We start from the raw sequence: 21366 nt of genomic DNA, 5'->3' as shown, positions 1-21366 counted from the left end.
ACTTTTTGACTTGCAGCAACATTACACCCTGTACTTTGTTTCATTATTGCGGCAGCTGCTGTGTGGGGTTACTTGCCTGGATTGCACGCAAAACAAACCTTTTTCATTCTATTTTGGTACATATAACAATGAACAATTCAGATATCACAAGCATTTCTTTGTATTATGCCATGGAAATTTTATGTCCGCATGATGACAAATTGGATTAACATTACACTTGAAAGCATCTTTTACAGCACACCAAGCCTTTCCTGGTACACTGGAATCACAGACTCTGATCAAGCCTCTGGTGTGATGTCTGGATGTGTAATTGATAAACATTAGTGCAATAGATGCCAGGAACTATTCCAAAGGAAGCATACGAAAAACGATCAGTGTGGGGGGGAGAAAGTCAAATTAAGAACAAGAGTGAGAAAAATCAGAAGAACACAAACTGACCATCAGAGCAGAATGCGACAGCAGTGAAACACTGATAATCCAGCATGCGATTGGTTGGAAATTCTAATGGGTCAAAATCAGGTTCATTCATTTGACTAGAATGCACGTCTGTGGGCCCAGTGTGCAGCTGGGAGCCAGGATCGGGTCTGTGGGCCCAGAGTGTAGCAGTGGGCCAGGATCTGCTCTGTGGGACCAGAGTGCAGCTGGGGCCTGGGATCTGGTCTGTGGGTACAGAGTGAAGCCAGGGGCCGGGATCTGGTCTGTGGACCCAGAGTACAGCCGGGGCCTGGGATCTGGTCTGTGGACCCAGAGTGCAGCCGGGGTCCGGGATCTGGTCTGTGGGTACAGAGTGCAATCAGGGATGGGATCTGATCTGTGGGGGCTGGGATCTGATCTGTGGGGGCTGGGATCTGATCTGTGGGGGCTGGGATCTAGTCTGTGGGTGGAGTGCGCAGCCGAGGCTGATATCTGGTCTATGGGTGGAGTGTGCAGCTGGGGTCCAGGATCTGGTCTGTGAGACCAGTGTGCAGTTGGGGCCGGGATCTGCTCTGTGTGTAGAGTGACAAGGATACTGAAAGGCTGCAGAGAGACTTGTTTAGATTAGGAGAATGGGAAAAGGGGTGGCAGATGAATACAATGTTGGAAAGTGTACGGTCATGCATTTTGGTAGAAGAAATAGATTGGCTGACTATTATTATGGGGAGAATATTCAAAATTCGGAGATGGAAAAGGGCTTGGGTGGCCTTGTGCAGGATATCATACAAGTTAACCTCCAGGTTGAGTTGGTGGTGAAGAAGACTAATGCAATGTTGCCATTCATTTCTAGAAGGATAGCATATAAGAGCAGGGACGTAATGTTGATACTCTATAAAGCGCTGGTGACACATCACTTGGAGCACTGTGTACAGTTTTGGGCAACTTATTTAAGAAAAGTGCTGCATTGGAGAGAGTTCAGAGAAGATTTACTAGAATTATATCAGAAATGAAAGGGTTGGCATATGAGAAACAATTATCAGCTCTTGGACTGTATTCATTGAAGTTCAAAAGGATGAGGGGGACCTAAGAGGCATTTTGAATGCTGAAAGGCAAGTACAGAATAGATGTAACAAGGATATTTCCCATTTAAGGTATTTTAAGACAAGAAGGCATATCTTCAGGGTAAAAAGGCATAAACTTAAAACAGAGATATGGAAATATTTCTCGTCCAGGATTCATGAGTCTGTGGAATCTGTTGCCACAGATGGCTGTGGAAGCAAGGTTGTTGGGTGTACTTAAGGCAGAGATTAACAGGTTATTTGATTAGTCAGGATATTAAAGGTTATGAGGAGAAAGCCGGGGTTGAGTGGAAGGGTGTATCAGCTCATGATAGGAATAGTGGAGTAGACTCCGTTATTCCAATCATGGATACATGCTTAGCCTACTGCTCTACTCATGATACACCCTTGACTGTGTGGCCAGGCACAATTCCAATACAATCTACAAGTTTGCCAATGACACCACAGTTATCAGTAAATCACAAACGGCAGTAAATCATAAACCATTCTTTGAATGGTGTCACAACAACAACCCTGCACACAATGTTACCAAAGCCAAGGAAATGATTGTGAACTTCAGGGGGAAGGTTAGGAAACATGACCCAGTCCTCATCAAGGGCTCAGTAGTGGACAGAATCGAGAACTTCAAATTCCTGGGGATCATCTCCGAGGATCTATCCTGGAGCCTCCTTGTTGATGAAATCACAAAGAAGGCTCGCCAGCAGCTATACTTTGTGAGGTGTCTAAGGAGATTCGGTACGCCACCAAAGACTCTCGAAAACTTCCACAGGTGTACAGTGGAGAGCATTCTAGATGGTTGCATCACTGTCTGGTACAAAGGCACCAACTCTCAGGACAAGAATAAACTCAGAGGGTTGTTAATTCGCCCTATGACATCACAGGCACCAGACTTCACTCCATTGAGGACATCTACATAAGGCGGTGTCTTAAAAAAGCAGCCTCGATCCTCAAAGACACCCACAATTGTTAGGTCTGCTTTGTTCATGAATGAGTGAGACAAACACCAGGCTGAGTCGAAATCAGGGTTCTTTGTTCTTTATTACCGGATTGTAACACTTGCGACTAACCATGTTAGTCGGAGAATGCATTCTGCCGTTATCAGCAAAATGGTGATTTTTTATACCCTTGGATATGTGCTTAGAACATCATCATATCATTACTTGTCCAATGACTAAAACTGTTGCTATCCTTTCCCTGCTAGCTTCCTGCCTCTCAATCCATCAATGTCTCTCTTATCTTGTAAGTACAAGGATGCATTCACATCTTGTTACAGCCCTGCACATTCCCATCTCATGATGTTTTACCTTACACTATCCAGGCCATGCCCTCTTCACACTGCTACCATCAGGAAAAAGATACAGGAGTCAAAAGACGAGCACTCAGCAGCATGAGAACAACCAATTCCTGAATAATCAATGAACTAAAAATACTCCCTAATTTTCATGCACTTTTTTTTTAAGATTTATTGTAGTAAGATAGTTTATAATATGAATTTTTACACTATGCTGCTGCAAACACCAAGTTTCGTGACTTGTTCACCATAATAAATTTGTTCTCACTTGATGGGCCAATGGGCCTACTTCTGCTCCTATCTTGTGAATTGCACGTGTCTGAAACTCACCCCAACTTTAAGTTATTAACATATTTTCCAAGTCAATGGTTGGACAGGTAATCAGCTCAGATTTTTTTTGTCATATTTGGAAAAACTATCAAAATGCTGTGGAATTGATTCATGGGAGAAATTCTTCAACTTACCCATCTATTTTGGAGCAGCTTGACAGCGGCATAAGCAATGACCTTCAAACTAATAATTTCTCAATAAACTTTCACCATGTTACCATAAAGTAACAGAAATTCGATGTTACACTTTCAAAACTGCAGTTTTAGGTTCAGTAATAACTGCAACTATATTTAAATGATAGACTGCGCCTTTGAGAATAGAAAATGTGAAACTCGGCAAAAAAAATCAATACTGTTTATTTGTTTTGACACATAGAACAGGAATTCCAATTTTCCTTGAACAAATGGTGTTGAAAAAGAACTTCCAAATTCCGTGCTTCCAACCTTTGAGCATTCTCCACTTTCATGGCGATTGCCTCAGATGAAAGCCCAATCCAATTTCTGCTTCAAACACTGATCTACATGTACTGAAGGAGAAAATATACCCAAAGTGGGCTACTTGCAGCATAACATAGACCCTCTGATCATTTGTGCATCATGCAATGATACATTAATTTCTACAACAACTTAGTATCAGCCCTTGGGACAATTTATCAGATCTCACTGCAGTGTCAGACTAATCTTTTGTCTACCTATTTAAAACACAATATTGTTGTGAAAGACATTAAGGAGAAGACAGCAACAAGATCAATCACTAGCAACAGTCATGTCACTTTTTTTTAATTTCAGTGGCTTTACTTCAATACTGAGGTGGACTGACAAAATCCTAACAAAATTGACTGGAGCCCAAGAACAATGCTGACCTGCTTGTAATGTTCCAAGTATTCCTTTGGGGGTTGTTTCTGTTTCTCTGCGATTTTACCCAACATGTAATGAATGAGCCATTCCTCCTCATCGCCATCACCTTCACAATGTGCTGCTGATAGGAAACATTGCTTGGCTGTCTCAAGCATGCTGTCTCTTCTTTCTTCCATCTGTGGTGGACAACAAAGACAATGAATCGCACAAAAATAAAGTTTTGGTGATCATTTGGCACGCTGTGAAGACCAATGGCAGCAAATCATGTGCCCATCATCCGAACCACAGAACAACATGAAGAAAAGTAGATAAAAAGCAAAAAAAAACTTTGAAAAGGGAGCTTAATATCTCAGTTTAAAATTGAAATTAAAAATGATACTCCTGTAATTTCAGTCAAAATTAACTTACCATTGCTCCCAAAGACCAGTAGTTTTACTCAGCAATGTTCCATTTTAAACCATGAAATTTATGCATATTTGGCTTTTTTGTTGCCTCTCCATGCACACTTGAGGAATGGCACAAAGTGCTTCCTATATAATAAATGAGCACTGCTGTGTTCAAATGCAGACATCTTAAAGACTCAACATCAGCTGAGATGTTTACCTGTCGGTGTTATCTGGCCTGTTGCATATTTAAGTGTTCTGTATCAGAGGTTTTCTCCCCCTTCAAAGTACAACACCTCTGAAAAAAGAAACTACCCAAGCCTACTAAAGAGTGGCTCTTACGTAATGCAATCAACTAGCTAGGTAGTAAACATCAATCACCTTTAAAGATTATAAATGACTAAACAATTGTGCAACCACAAAAATAATCCATCCACACTCAGTACTTTTCTGGTCCAAAGGCTTCAAGCCCATGGCAAGTTGATCAACCAGATCCAAAATCGGGTGAGTAACAGAAGACAGGCAATGATGATAGGGCCTTGCTGCTGTTTTTGTGGGCCTGTGACCAGCTGTGTACAATATAAACTGATGCAAATGTAGGGGGTACAATGAGCAAGTTTGCAGGTGATGTGAAAATTGGCGACAGAGAGGAGGGGAGTGATGACAGTGATCAGCTGGTAAATTGGGGAGGTAAATGGCAAATGGAATTTAATCCTGAAAATTGTGCTGTGATGCATTTTGAGAGTTTACTAAGGAGAAATACCCTGAATAAGTAGCCAGCATTGAGGAACAAAAGGAACTCCAAAGATCCATGAAGATGGCTGCATGAGTACATCAGAGAGTGAAGGAAGCCAACAGGATGACTACCTTCATTAGCAGCAGCAGCATGGAGCTAGACCAAGATGGTCTTGGTGCAACTTCATACAACGTTCATTTGGCCACAACTGGAGTGACATATGCAGTTCTGGTAATCATGCTGTAGAAAGGAACTGGTTGCACGGGAGAGATTGCAGAGGAAATTCATTTGATGGGTTGGATTTCTTTGGAGCAGGAGGCAGCAGAAGGGTAAAAAAATTATGAAAGACAAAGTTGGTTAAGTGGGTGAGGGTTTTGAGGCAGATTTTTTTTCGAATTTGGTTACAATTTGGTCCAAGGAAAGAGTGGAGGCCAATACCTTCACAACATTCACAAAGCTCAAAATTTATACCAACAGGCAAAGGGACGAGGGTATTCAATTAAATTTGTTGTGCAACAGGGAAAATAAGATGCAATATCTCAGAAGAGAACACAAAAACAATGAAATATTAAATAAAACAGTCTGTAAAAAGCCAAAGAAATGATTTGAAGTGTTATCTATCACGATTCTCTTCATAGTTCACTGCACTGTCAAGTTTTGCGTTAACTGCAAATTCGAAGTTGTTACTTCAACCTTGGTCTTGGTCCAAATTAAATGCAATAGTTTAAACAAAAGACAACAGCCCTAATACTAATCCTGAGGGAACACTATTATTTGCCTATCTCCAATCCCAAAAACAATCATCACCAGGACGTGCTGTGACCTGCTACTTGGTCCATACTATCAATGTCCCATTTATGCCACATTCTTCAACTTGCTGATGAGCATACCATGTGGCATCTTATCAAAAGATTTCTGGAAGTCCATCGACACCATATCAACTGCATGACCCTCAGCAACTCAATCCATTACCTTATCAAAAAATTCAATCAAAACAGCAAAACATGATATGATTCCGACCAGTGTTGGCTTGTCTTAGTTAATCAATTTTCCTCTCACTATTAATCCTCTCATGGTTCGAGCTTTCTGAAATCTTGCTCATCACCATAATCTGTTGTTGCTGGACTTAACCTTGCACATTTAACAAGGGAGTAACATTCACCACTTTCAGATCTTTGGCACATCCAAAGACAGCAGAAGAGAGCCCTCAAGATCCTGCGATGCATCCCATCTCGGCATAGTGGCTTACCCGCTAACTTCAACCAACTTTTCTAATATATTTATATTTGTTTTTAAACATACCTGTCTCAACTAGCTCTTCCTTCTCTCCAATTTGGAAACTGTCTCCTTCCTGAAGACAGGTGCAAGGTACTCATTTAGTACTGTAACCATGCCTTCAGCATTCATGTACAAGTTTCCATTTTATTTTTCTTACAGGCTCTGTATGATGTACCTTCATATGGACAACAGACTGTGTCCAAAAGAGAAATGATTTTTCCCAAAGATTTGTCAGTTGATTCAAAAGGCTACTCTTCAGGTATGGTTAGATGTCAGAAGTGTTTATTTTACACCTGCTAATAGCTGTAGTGAACCAAATAGAACACAGCTTATTGCCTGGCCCACTGAAAAAGGAATCCTCAGGGTTGCATGTGATGTCATGTATGTACCCTGACAATAAATCTGAAATATGAATCTGAAATCTGTTAACAGATCCAGTTATAAATTCACAAAGTATCCATTTCAAAGCAACTAAGAAAGCAAGATATAAACCAAGAACAAAGATGGAAAGAGAGCAATAAGAAAAGGCTTAGATGCAAGGTCCAATCCAAAATTAACCTCTAACAATTAAATGTGCTCTTGCTGATAATGTACTGTGACTTTTAGATACTCACTTGTTGTACAACTTCTGATGGCAACTCCATTTTCCACTGCTTTAGCTGCCGTGAAGCAAATGAGTGCAGTGCATAGGACATGGAGCCATACTCAATCCAGAGTGAGAGATTTGAGTGGTCTATCTCAAGTGCCCGTTTAAAGCAGTTCAGAACAGCAACTGAGTGTTTCCAGATAGGGCCATCACTCTTCAATTCATTTGAATTCAATTTGTCCTGGATACGGCTGGCTCGAGCCAGAGCCATACCTGCCCATGAATCAAATCTACGCAATGGAAGTTTAAGATATTATAGAGGTTAGTCTACAGATAAAAAAAATTTGTCAAGCCTCTAGAGAACCATTCTGATAATGAGTCTGTTGTCTCACACATTGTAAAATGCACCAAATTTCTTACATGCTGTAGCTGAATAGGTATGTTGTTTAATAAAAACAATAATATACAGAATTGAATTAAACAGATAATAAATATAATAAACAATAAATATTCAGATACAAATAGTCACATTGCCAAAAAAAAGTGACTTTGCAATAATGTAGACTATCTATTTGTAGTATCGGAGCATCCAGGATTAGTGGTTCAAGAGCCTGAAGCTGTTGGAAAGAAACTGCTTTCACAATTGCATTCGTCTTGGAGACACAAGAGACTGCAGGCAACTATTCATATCTAACAATAAACTCACACCTTATCAAATGGACATCATCCACACAAATTACCACCATTAACTTCACTTTTTATCAATTGGTAGTAATTTTTCTAAGCAATCAAGATTTTGGACAAAGTAGGCATGTTCAAAGTAAAGGATACGAAAACAGAGAATTAAAAATTTGCCACAATATGCTGCATCATTCTGGGTCAGTTAAACAGTCAGATGCACATCACAGCCCATCTATCTGCTGTTGAAATACGATGCACACACAAATTGTTTCATTTCCCAAATCTTAAAATTTTGAAGAGCCAATTTAACCTGTTCACTTCCACCTGCCTTGCCTACTACACAGCAAAGAGATATTCTGAAAGATACTTCAATGCCGAGAAAGTGTATTTTACCCATTTTGGAGCATTCAACGTTTGCTATGTTTTGCTGCATTACAACACTGGTTGTCACAAAAAATGCAGAAGAGGAATGGTAAGAAATTGCAATTGTGGTTTTCTCCCATTTTAATTGTTAGAAACCAAATTGTTAAGTGACAGCAACTGCTGCCTAAAAATATAGTGGAATTCTTAGTCTCATCCAGCCATGGCTGGGAAATGCTTTAGCACCATTAAGGATTTCTCTCCATGACAGCCAAACAGAGCTGTGGAAGTGGTGAATGGAAGCAGCGAATGGAAGCAAGGAAAAATTGTCACATTGCAAGAATGTGATAGGTAATGTGATGCCCTATGCTCTGGAGCAGAGGTTATCAAAAAATGTGCATTGGTGGAACTGCTGCCACAGCAGAAAACAGAACTACAAATCTCAACACCTAGTACATGGATGCCTTGATCCTGGCAGCAAAAATACAGCACTTACTCCCAGATTTTAAATTATATTATCAAGCAGCCCAATTGAAATTTGTCACCTCTTTTTTTAATAGAGGAGACAAACATTCATGGGTAAATATAGAGCTACATAAAGTTAGAGAAAAGATAGCAGAAGACATGATATATAAATGGAATTCAGAAATATTTGTGGGGAATAATAAAACATCGTTAGTAAAATATATTATTAGTACTTGGAAATTAGTTAATGGTAACAAAGCAAATGAATTACGAGTCTCGTTGAAAATGCCTCTTGCTCAGAACAGACTCTTACCAATCCTATATGACAATAAAAATTTAGAAAATCGGCTCCAATATTTGATTAAATATTTGGGAGACGATTATGAGCAAGAGGTATTTATGTCATGTTTGATCAAATTAAAATAAATTTGGGATTTCACAAAATAGGTTCTTCTGCTATCTTCAACTGAGATATTTTTTAAGGGATGTATTAGGCCCAGAACTAATTTTGATGCAGATTAATGGATTGGAGATTGTGATTCATGAGGGAATTTCAAAGAAACTTATTTCTAAATTGTATCTTCTACTTCAGGAGGAATCTCTAAAACCAGATTTGAATAAATCAAAAGAAAGATGGGAATTAGACTTGGCAATTGAAATTGATCCTTTTTGCTGGTCTGACATTTGTGGGATACAATTAATGTTCATTATAGATTAGTTAATTATAAATGTATTCATCAATTATATTTACCACCACATAAATTAAATAAATTTAATCTAACTTTTCCAAATTTATGTTTTAGATGTGGCACAGAAATTGGTACGTTTATACATTCTACCTGGTCATGTACCAATGTGACATCATTTTGGAAAGATGTGGGCAATTTTTTGGAACAAATCATAAAAATACATTTACCATCAACACCCAAGCTTTTTCTTTTGGGAAATATATATGATTTGGAACCCTAATTGAAGTTGTCAAAATATCAATAAAATTTTTTTAAAGTCGGATTGGCAGTGGCCAGGAGATGTATAGCAATTGCATGGAAATCTGAATCCTGCCCTAAGACTGATTGTTCAAAGAGGGAGATGCAAAATTGTATTCCCTTAAAAAAGGTGACTTATAATATTAGAAATGGGTATGATACATACTTTAAAATATGGAAACCATATTTAGATATTATGGGTTTGGATATCTAATGTTTTCTCTTCTACACCCCACCACCACTTTTTTTAAAATCTTAATGGTTGAACCATATCATCTTGGTTTAATTCTATTTTATTAATATCCTGTCTTTCTTTTTGGGAGGGTGGGTAGTTCTCACAGTAGCTTTGCACATATATCTATATTCTTTTTTCTTTTATATTTTTTTTATCTTCTCACCTTTATGTACTATACAACCATTTACTTTTATTCTAGTTTGATAATTAAAATTATCATTTGGATATGATTCTATTATTATATTGGATGGTATACAAAACATAAATATATATTTTTTTAAATACAGCACTTATAAAGGAGTCAGGCAAAATAAATTCCATGTCCCAGCAGGAATCCCACAATACACATGTGGTTCCTGACTTCCTGAGTCATGTACTCCATGCTTTGCCAAGTGAACAAGAAGGATTGTAACTCACTGCCTTTCCAATTTGTTGTTAAGTTATCAACAAATTGTCCTGGACATTAGGTGAAGTGTGACAGAAAATGCCCAATCTGATTTAAAGCAAGCTCAATAAATATTATACGTGTAGCTTGTGTATAAAAATGCATTGTAACAATTTATCCACACTCTGTGCCAAATCATTCAAAGTCTCCGACATTAAAATGTGCTCTTGATCAAAGCCTTGGTAATGCTACAAGGGCTGGTTTAAGAGACATGCTGGAATAGAGACAAGAGATTGCAAATTCTGAAATCCAAAGCAAAAAAACAAACTAGTAGGGAACTCCACAGCTGAGGCAGCATTTGTGGAGGCAAAGGGACAGTTGACGATTTGAGTCAAGATATTGCATAGGGCTCAAAGTACAAAGGCGAGACATACATTATAAAGAGATGAGGGGAAAAGGGTGTGGAAGAAGCTGGTGGATCCAGATGAGAAAGGGTTGATGGCCAGATGGAGCCAGGTTGGGGATAGAAGATAGAGACCAAGGTTGGGAGGTGATGCGGAGACAAGGAAGAGCTGCACACAATGGAATCCGATATGAAAGCAAAGTTATGAGTGGAACCAAATATCGGAGGGATAATGGACAACATGGAAAGAGGATTGGGGAGAGTGTGGGAGATGAGCATATGGGGAAAAGAGAAGGAACACGTGAGAGAGAAGACCTGGGTGGATCAAGAGAGAAAGAAACTGTGTGGATGTAGATCACCTTAAATTAGATAGTTCAACGTCTGTGCTTTTGGGTTGTGGACTAAGCTAGAAATTGGAAGGAAGAGGATACAAAACTATCTGGCAATAAAGGCATAAACCTCCTCTTGCAATGTCTTGCAGGTTCCCTTCAACCATATAAGAACTCGTATTGCAAATACAGGAAATGAGATAAAGAATATTCAATTACAAAAAAACACTCTAATCTTTCCAAAATACCACCACAGTTGATTTTCTTGAAGTCAGGACAACACCACTGAACACGAGCAATTCATACCTGGCTGGGCAGACACAGATATCATGCATGTAGAATTTAATAGCTTTGGCCTGCTCTTTGTTCTTGAAATGATAGTCAGCCAAGAGGTAATACAATTCGTTAACAAGTGGAAGCCCAGAATCTGTTCCTTCTGGGAGTGCTGGCACCTAAGGAGAAAGGAAAAATAAGATTCATCAGATTTAAAGTTGTTACATTCGCCTTTAAAAAAAAATTCGTTGATCACTAGAAATCACTTTCTAATTTACCCAAATAAAGCTCAGTGAAAAATTTCAAGAAAGCATCTTTAATACAAGCTGCTACTTAATTACTGCAGTTGTTACCCTTTTCTCTTTCTTCCTCTCTTCCAAAAGGATTTAATTTCAGAAGTTTCAAATTATGCAAAACCACAGCAAAATTCATCCAAAATCTTTCTTCAAACAAGCTGCCTCAAGTGAATATTTGTCCCTTCAATTTGCAGATTTCATCAACAGCTCTGCTATTCCAGTCTTTTAAATATCTTTGAATGAGTCACCAACTCTGGTAACATGTTTTTAAGATCCAGCACAGGAACATGCCCTCTGACCCCTGAACCTGGGCATGTTATGTGACCCACATGATCAATTAACCTACTAACCCTGCACATCTTTGGAGCATAGGAGGAAACTGAAGCCCCCGAAGGTAATTCACGCAGTTTCAGGATAAACTTGTAAACTCCTTACAAAGAGGTGGATTCAAACCCATGTCACTAGCATTGTAATAGCTTTGCACTAACCACTATGTTAAGCGTGCCTCTGATATGACATTTTCACAAGGGTTTCACAAAACAGCCTCTAGCCTCCAACTATGTCAAAAGCTTAAGTGTCCTTGTTTACTGTTGATGTTTTACAACTAGGTGTAAATGTTTAAGAAAACACATTTTCCTCTACAAAGGTCACACATCTGGATGTACCATCCCAAAAAAGATAAATTGTACAACTAAACAATGCATAAAATACTGAAGAAGAAATATAACCACAGAGCATAAACTGGATGGGGTGGAAAACAGACGTTATAATTACAAAAAAAAACACATCTAAAATAAATTAATGTTTTATAAAATGTTAAAAGTTATCAAGTCTGGAAATATTCATCAGCATAATCTGTAACCACAGTCATGTGTTATAAGTTTCAGTGTTCAGAACAATTGCCACACAGACGGTTGTGAACATGGCTCAGTCTGTCACACAAACTTCTCCTCTATCAACATCTTTACCTCCTGCTTCTTGAGCCAACAGATTATAAGACTCATCCCACTCCAGCCGCTCTTACACTGCTCTTATACTGACTCTATTCAGAAAGGAGATTCTAGAGTGCGAGATCACATGCCACCATATTCCAGAACAGTTCTTTTACATGCCAGATTGATTAGCGAGCTTTGAAGTAAAGGAACCCCAAGGAGGCAGGGATCACCGTGTGATAAAATTCAACCTGCAGTTTAAGGGGGAGAAGCTAAAACCAGATAAATCAGTACTTCAGTTCAGTTAAGGTTAACGACAGAGGTATGAGAAATGAGCTGGCTAAAGTTGATTGGAAGGGGACCCCAGCAGAGATGTCAGTACAGAAGCAAAGACAGAAGTTTCTGAGAGCAATTTGGAAGACATAGGATCATTTGCTCTCGAAGAAGAAGCATTCCAAAGAAAGGATGAGGAGTGTGGATGAAAAGGGAAGTCAAAGTCTGCCTGAAAGCAAAAGCAAAAAAGTATAAAATTGCAAAAATTAACAGCAAGCTTGAGAATTAGGAAGCTTTTAAAAGTCAACAGGAGGCAACCAAAAAACAATAGGGGTGAAAAGATGAAATACGAAGGTAAGCTGGCTAAAAATACCAATATATTTTCAGATATATAAAAAGTAACAGAGAGGCATGAGTGGACATCAGATCCTTGAAAATGACAGGCAAAGAGAAAAGGCAGGTGAAGTGAATATGTATTTTGCGTTGGTCTTCACTGTGGAAGAAACCAGAAACATCCAAAAACTTGAGCATCAAGGGCAAAAGTAAGTGCAGTCATTATTACTAAGGAAAAGATGCTTGAAACTCACCTTCTTCCAAAGACAGCTAGACGCCCGAACGGACTGCAGCCTGAGGTCCTGAAAGAAGCCACTGAAAAGATTGCGGAAGAATGAGCAGTGATATCTTAAGAATCACTATAGTCAGGAATAGTTCTAGAAGACAGGAAAATTGCAAAGGGACTGCAGAGTCCAAAGGAGGTTGAGCAGGGCAAGGTCCCTATCTTGACAACGCTTCAATCGTACTGTGATCATTGCCTTCTAAGGGTTCCTTTACATTACAGCACTCTAATCAATCTGGTCCATTGCAGAAATGAAAGTATCCTGTCTGGCTGCATTATTGCATGGTATGGTAGCTGCAAAGCATCAGACCAGAAGTTTATTCAGAGGACCATCAAAGCAGCCAGAAGATCAATGGGTTCTCCCTTTCCTCTATTGAGGACATTCACCAAGAGCATGCTTAAATTGGGCTTGAATAATTGTTGAGAACCCTTTCCATCCAGCACTCAGTATCTTTGTACTAAGATTAAGTAGGTGGTTCAGGAGCATCAAAATCAGGATTGCCAGGCTGAGAAATAGTTTCTTTTTGCAGGCTGTGAGATCGATGAACAATACCCTGTGACCAAATAATTTTAAATATTTTTATATACATATTTAGTTTAAATTGTATCTGTACGTATATATGTGTTTATTATGTGCTGTGTAGTTTGTATGTGTGTTGCATCGTAGTCTGGAGAAATACTGTTCCATCTGGTTGTATATTTGGTCAGATGATATAACCATATAACCATATAGAGCCCAGAACAGGCCAGTTTGGCCCTACTAGTCCATGCCGGAAAAAATCCCCACCCTCCTAGTCCCACTGACCAGCACCTGGTCCATACCCCTCCAATCCTCTCCCCTCCATGTAATTATCCAGTCTTTCCTTAAATGTAAATAACATCCTTGTTTCAACCACCTCTGCCGGAAGCTTATTCTACATCCCAACCACCCTTTGCGTGAAGAAATTTCCCCTCATATTCCCCTTATAATTTTCCCCCTGCAATAATCAAACCATGGCCTCTGGTTTGAATATCCCCCATTCTTAATTGAAAAAGCCTATCCACGTTGACTCTCTCTCTCCCTTTTAAAATCTTGAACACCTCCATCAAATCCCCCCTCAATCTTCTACGCTCGAGAGAAAAAAGCCCCAGGCTGCTCAATCTTTCTCTGTAACTCAAACCCTGACATCCTGTCAACATTCTCGTAATCCTTCTCTGCACTCTCTCTATTTTATTTATATCCTTCCTGTAATTTGGTGACCAAAACAGTACAGTATTCCAAACTTGGCCTCACCAATGCTTTGTACAATTTCATCGTAACATCCCAACTCTTGAATTCAAGGCCAACATTCCAAATGCCTTCTTCACCACTCTATCTACCTGAGTGTCAACTTTGAGGGTACTATTTACCACAACTCCTAAATCCTTTTGTTGCTCTGTACTCCTCAATTGTCTACCATTCAATGTATATGGCCTATTTCGATTTGCCTTTCCAAAATGCAACACTTCACACTTATAATAAATTTGAATCCACAAAATGGAGGTCAGTGGTTCTCAACTTTTTTCTTTCCACTCACAGACCACTTGAAGTAATCCCTATGCCTAGAAATGAATAAATGTATTCCATTAGAAAAAATAACATATAGTTTAAGAAATAATATTGAAATATTCGAACAAGTATGGGAGCCTTACATTAAATACAATAGCGAAAACCTACCGGGGACAAACATTACCCAAGTTGATGGAAGGAGAAGGAAAGAAAAGAATGGACTCTGTAGAATTTCTGGTGTATTTTTGTTGAATGACAACATTGTCTGACTGAATTAATGCAACCTAGATTGTATACCTAAAATGGATGAGAGGGGGGGGGGTGGGGGGGTGGCTTGGGAGGAGGGAGGGGGGGGGGAGAAAAAGTCACTGTAAATGTGTGAAAAAGAAAAAGTGTATATCATGGCTATTGTGATTTATGGTGTGAAAAAAAAAGTAATCCCTATGCCATCGGTGCCCTGCGATTAGTAAGGGATTAGTAAGGGATTGCTTAAGGTGGTCTGTGAGTGGGAAAGGAAGGTTGAGAATCACTGCTCAAGACCCAATTACGACTGAAATTTCTTCGTGAAAAATTATCATTGGCCCATTTCCTTTGGAGTTATGAAACCGTGCACATATCGAATTAATGAGGTACGATTAAAACAAGTGGTTTTCAAACTTTTTCTTTCCACCCACATACCATCTTAAGATATCCCTTACTAATCACAGAGCACGCATGGCATAGGGAATACTTAAAGTAATATGTCAGTGGAAAGAAAAAGCTTGAACCATTGGTAGGACCAGAGGGCACAGGCTCAGAATGAAAGGACAGAGATGACCAGGAATTTCTTAACCTGGAGGGTGTTGAGTCTGTGGAATTAATTGCCAGAGATGGTTGTGGAGGCCAAGTGACTGGGTACATTTCAAGAGGAGGTTGATATGTTTTTGATTGGTAAGGGCGTGAAAGGTTATGGGGAGAAGGCAGGAGAATGGGTTCAGGTGGGGAAAATGACATTACCATGATTCAATTCGTAGAGCATATCCATGGGTTGAATGGTCTAATTCTGTTATACCTTAACAAAGGTCTCAGGCCCAAAACGTTGGTTACTCTTTACTTCCTATGCTGTGTGACCCGCTGAATTTCTCCAGTCATTTTGTGTATTGCACTCATTTTGTTGCTGGGTCTTATGGTCTCTCTGTAACTCTGCACTTCTGTACTATGTCTTACCTGCTATACTATGTATGAGATGTCTAGTTGGATTGCTCACTAAACACATGACAATAAATTTGAAGTTTAAGTACAAGAGCTGTTATCAAACAGAACACATACAAGATTTTTAAAATTCACAGATGAGTAATGTGAGATATAAAATCTGAAAGATAATTAAAAAAAAATAAAACCTACAATATCTGATTAAATTTAAGATGAGAATAATTAGGCATGCAGATAAATGAAAAATAAAGAGAACAAATTCATTTAAAGTTTAAAAATAGAGGCACAAGAACCATGAATAAGCACCCAGCAACTTCAAGTCTGCACAGTTGATCCCATGTTTCCTGTTTACTTACCACCTTAACTCTCCATCCCAAGTCCTTCTCTGACTTGTCTCGATTTCTGCACTGCCTCGGGTTGAGGAGCAGCATTTCCCCCTTTTTGCGGGAACACTGCAACCTTTCAGATTGCATTCTGATGTACATCATCTAATTGTAATATTGATTCAGTTTTACCCTCTCCAGCAGCACAACCTGACCAGATGGGCATTTAGAACAGATCCAAATTTGTAAGCAGGTAACAGCTGGAGTACTACATTCAGTGTTGTGCTCTTGTTTCTTTGCTTTGGTCCTCTTTTCTGTCTGTTTTTTATAGTTTTTATGTTCACCTTTCCTCCAACAAACCTTCTCTTTAACCTGTTAACTGAAATGCTTCATCTGCAGCTTCCCCTTCCCCCCACCCCCCATTTCTCCCTCACCTTCTCTGCAACAAACTAACAAACTTTCCCCTCTTTCACAGTTCTGCCATCGTGCCTTTGTCTTGAAATGTTAATTGTTTGGTTTTCCACAGTTGTTGCCTGACCTGCTGAGTATTTTGAACATTTCTGTTTTTATTTCAGGTGTGCAGTCATGTGTTTTTGACATTTACTAAAAGAATGCTATAGTCAGACAGATCTGGGGAAAAGCACAAGGTTACTATGGAGGTGATTCGGAAGGCAAATAGCTCAAAAATAAAGGGATCAAGGAATAATGTGAAAATTGTTGGTATGCCAGAAGGTATAGAAGGACAAGATCCTCTTCGTTTCTTTAAAGACTGGATTCCGCAAATATTAGGGCAAGCATTTTTCTCTGGGGGATTGGTACTGGAAAGAGCCCATAGAGCTTTAAGAAGAACACCCTCAGCTGGTCAACCACCGAGACTGGTAATAATTCGATGTTTGAATTATTTGGACAGGGAAGCAATACTTCGACTTGCAGTACAAAATGCGAAACAACGACAAACCCCATTATTGATTCAGAATAGCAGAGTCTTTTTTTATACTGATTTGAGTGAAGAGGTCATTCAATGTCGATGTCGATTCAATCCAGTTAAACAAGTTTTGTGCTGTAAAGGTTATAAATCTACTTTTCGTTACCCTGCAGTGTTGAAGGTGTTTTATGGAGACTATCAATTTCGGTCTTTTGAAACTGATCGTGAAGAAATGATTTTTGCTGATTCATTGCCAGGTACAAGAGGACAAAGATGTAGTCCACCATTATCTCCTAAAGAAAAATCTGGTTGCTCTGGAAACTAAATAAATGGCAGAAATGGGAAAAACGGGAATGGAAAGAGTCTACCTCCTTCTGAAGTGGGATCTTCGAGATTGGAATCTTCTGGATGAAAAGAAGAATTTTTTAATTCTATTTTTTCACTTTTGTTATTTTGATATTTTCATGTTATTGATTGTTTGGCTGGGGAGGGAGAGATTTACACTAAGTTCTTTACTAGTCATCAGCCACTGGTGGGTGACCCACTACCTTTTGATAGTTTTTTTTGTGGGAGGGATTTTCTTTTTTTTTTCTTTTTTTTTAGTTTTTAATTTGTGATTTTTTTTCTATTGGAGGGCCTATATACATTGATTTGAATTTTTATATAAAGATATTATTAGTATTTAGTTATAATAGTAGATGTGTCAAAGTTGAGGTTTGCTACTTTTAATGTTCAAGGATTAAATAGTACGATTAAGCAAAAGCATAAGCGAGTCTTGACGTATATTAAGAAAATGAAAATTGATATTGCTTTTTTACAAGAAACATATTTGAATGTGAAGGAAAACATGAAATTAAAAAGGGACTGGGTTGGGCATGTATATTCTTCATTTAATTCTAGAGCTGAAGGTGTAGCAATTTTGATACATAAAAATTTATCTTTTGAATTACAATCAATGGAGGAAAAGGCAGGATGTATTCTTAAATTGAATTGTAAGATTTTTAGTGAATTTTGGACTTAATATTTAAGCCCCAAATGCAGATGATGAAATATTTATTTCAGAAGCATTTTTATGTTTGGGTCAGGCTAATGATAATATTTTAGTTGGTGGTGATTTTAATTGTGTTTTGGAACCTTTATTAGATAAATCTCCAAAGAAAATTTAAAAATCCAAGATGGCAATTCAGGTCCAAGCATTGATGAAAGATCTTAATTTAGTAGATATTTGGAGACGTCTTAATCCGACAGAGAAAGTTTTTTCCTTTTCTTCATTTAGACATGAATCGTTTTCAAGGATTGACTTCTTTTTAGTATCGGCACATTTACAAGGGAAAATACAACAAGCAGAATATAAAAGTAAGGTGATTTCAGATCATTCTTTGTTATATTTTACATATGAAACTTCTGAGAAAACTCAATTGCTTATCATTGGAGATTTAATACAATGTTGTTAAAAAATATGGAATTTATTGATTTTTTGAAAAAAACAAATTAATTTTTTTTAAAGAAAATTCTAATTCTGTTCAAAGTAAGTTTGTATTATGGGATGTTATGAAAGCCTATTTGAGAGGACAAATAATTAGTTATACTTCTAAAATAAAAAAGAGTCGATTAAATCAGAGTCTTGAATTAGAGAAACAGATCGATGAGTTAGAAAAGGAATTTCAGAAAGATGCTACAGAAGATCAGAAAATAGAATTATCTAGGATGAAATTGAAATATAATACTTTGCAATCTTATCAATTTTAATGTGTGATTAATAGGACTAAACAACGGTATTATGAATGGGGAGAGAAAGCACATAAGGTATTGGCGTGGCAATTAAAGAAAGAACAGATATCGAGGACTATTAATGCTGTTTGACGGAATTCTCTTATTACTTATAAACCTCGTGAGATTAATGATGAATTTTATTTATTTTATAAAAAGTTATATACATCTGAAGGAAAACAAGAAACTGGATCTACTGATCTTTTTTTATCACAGTTGAATTTACCGATATTACAGGATAGAGATGTACAGGAGTTAGAAGAACCATTTACTGATTCGGAAATTAAAATGGCTATGCTGGAAATGCCAAACGGTAAATCGCCTGATGATGATGGATTTTTGGTTGAATTTTATAAAATATTTTATGATGATTTATCTACAGTGTTTGGGAATGTATTACGTCACGTTAGAGAACATTATGAATTACCTGAATCTTGTTCTCGTGCTTTAATTACAGTAATTCCTAAAAAAGACACAGATCCTTTGAAAGTATCTTCATATAGACCAATTTCATTGTTAAATGTAGATTATAAAATAATAGCTAAAATATTAGCAAATGGATTGGCTAAATTTTTACCCAAGTTGATTCATATTGATCAAACAGGTTTTATAAAGAATAGATATGCTTCAGATAACATTTTGCACGTGATTAGTTTGATTAATAGATTTTTAAAATCTTCAGATCACCCGATGGTGATATCCTTAGATGCAGAAAAAGCATTTGATAGAGTTGAATGGAATTTTTTATTTAAAGTTTTGGAGAAATTTAAGTTTGATCCTTCTTTTATTGGTTGGATTAGGGCTCTATATAGTAAACCGGTAGCTAGAGTATTGACGAATGGTTTGATTTCGGAATCTTTTAAGTTAACTCGATCAACTCGTCAAGGTTGTCCTTTATCACCAGCTTTGTTTACATTAGTGATTGAACTTTTAGCGCAGTAGATAAGACAAAATACACAGATACAAGGAATGAAAGTTTTAGATGAGGAGTATAAAATTAATTTATTTGCTGATGATGTATTGGTGTATTTAATAAACCCAGCTCAGTCACTTTTACATTTGAAGGAATGTTTAATACAATATGGATGTCTTTCTGGATATAAAGTTAATTGGGAAAAAAGTGAAATTTTACCAGTAAGTGAAGGAGATTATTCAGTTTATAAGAATATTATTAATTTGAAGTGGACTGATCGAATTAAATATCTGGGTATAATTTAGAGTGTTAATTATCAATCTTTATATGAATTAAATTATGCTCCATTAATGAAAAAAATTAAAACTGATTTGATAAAATGGAAAGATTTACCTATTAATTTAATGGGAAGGAATAAATACAATTAAGATGAATATCTTTCCGCGTATACAATATTTGTTTCAATCTATTCCATATTTACTTGATAAAATTCTTTTTCGAGATTTGAATAAAATGGCTAAGGAGTTTTTATGGAGGGGTAAATTTTCGAGAGTAGTTTTGAATAAATTAACTTGGAAATATGAGTTAAGGGAACTACGTTTACCACATTTTCAAAATTATTATGAAGCAGCCCAACTTAAATTTATTAGTTCATTGATGGATTTGGTATGGCCTCCGAGTTGGGCTAAAATTGAGATGGCAAGTATTTCTGAATTTGAAATACATCAATTTTTGTTTAGGTGGAATATAAATTTGTTACAACAATATAATGTTCCTATACCAAAACATTTAATGAAGTTATAGATAAATAAAAATAAAATGATAGGCGCTAGGGGTAAATTATTGGCTTTGACTCCGTTGTATAATAATCAACTTATTTCTTTTTCAATACATAATCAAAGTTTATTGCATTGGAGATTTAAAGGTGTGAAAAATTTGGGAGATTGTTTTAAAGAGGGTAAGTTTTTATCTTTTAATCAGATGAGGGAAGATTTTGTTATTGATAAGAACTCTATTTCTTTATTATCAAATTAGATCTTTTGTAAAATATATGTTTGGTAGAGATATGATTTTACCTAAAATGACTAAATTTGAGACTTTTCTTATGAAGGTACCAGAGAAGGGTTATATTTCATCTATGATTCAAATATTACAGGATGGTATGGATAAAAAGGGTTGGGATAGATCTAAAATTAAATGGGAAGTGGATATTGGTTTTATTTTTTTCTGAAGATGATTGGTTAGATATTTGTTATGATAGTGTAACTAGATTGATAAATGCACGTTATGCAATGATTAATTACAATTTTTTACATCAACTATATTTGACACCTGAAAAATTAAGAAAATATTGTTTTAATAAATCAGATTTGTGTTTTAGATGTGGTGATACGGTTGGAATTTTTTTTCACGCTGTTTGGTCATGTATACATATACAATCTTTTTGGAAGAAAATTCAATCGTTTTTAGAATATCTGTATAAGATTAAAATAGTTTTAGATCCAACAGTATTTTTATTGGGTAGTTT

At 37.2% G+C, this 21366-nt stretch overlaps 2 protein-coding genes across 21 annotated transcripts in view; one reads left to right on the top strand and one right to left on the bottom strand.

Moving 5' to 3' along the window:
• patz1 (POZ/BTB and AT hook containing zinc finger 1) overlaps positions 1 to 21366 on the top strand; it is a 749193-nt gene that overhangs the window by 367183 nt on the left and 360644 nt on the right. The window lies entirely within an intron of this gene.
• Positions 1 to 21366, bottom strand: part of LOC138761246 (calcineurin-binding protein cabin-1-like) — a 449064-nt gene that overhangs the window by 308863 nt on the left and 118835 nt on the right. For all 12 annotated transcript variants that reach the window (XM_069933059.1, XM_069933061.1, XM_069933058.1 and 9 more), the window contains 3 exons: positions 11105 to 11250; positions 6983 to 7244; positions 3977 to 4147 (listed from right to left, as the gene is read on the bottom strand). In XM_069933059.1, the coding sequence (XP_069789160.1) occupies positions 3977 to 4147; positions 6983 to 7244; positions 11105 to 11250 (579 nt within the window). The remainder of the gene's footprint in view (positions 1 to 3976; positions 4148 to 6982; positions 7245 to 11104; positions 11251 to 21366) is intronic.

The sequence above is a fragment of the Narcine bancroftii genome, chromosome 4, assembly GCF_036971445.1.
Source record: "Narcine bancroftii isolate sNarBan1 chromosome 4, sNarBan1.hap1, whole genome shotgun sequence".
NCBI lineage: Eukaryota > Metazoa > Chordata > Chondrichthyes > Torpediniformes > Narcinidae > Narcine > Narcine bancroftii.
The sequence above is the reverse complement of the archived record's forward strand: the minus strand, read 5'-3'. Positions and strand labels throughout refer to the sequence as shown.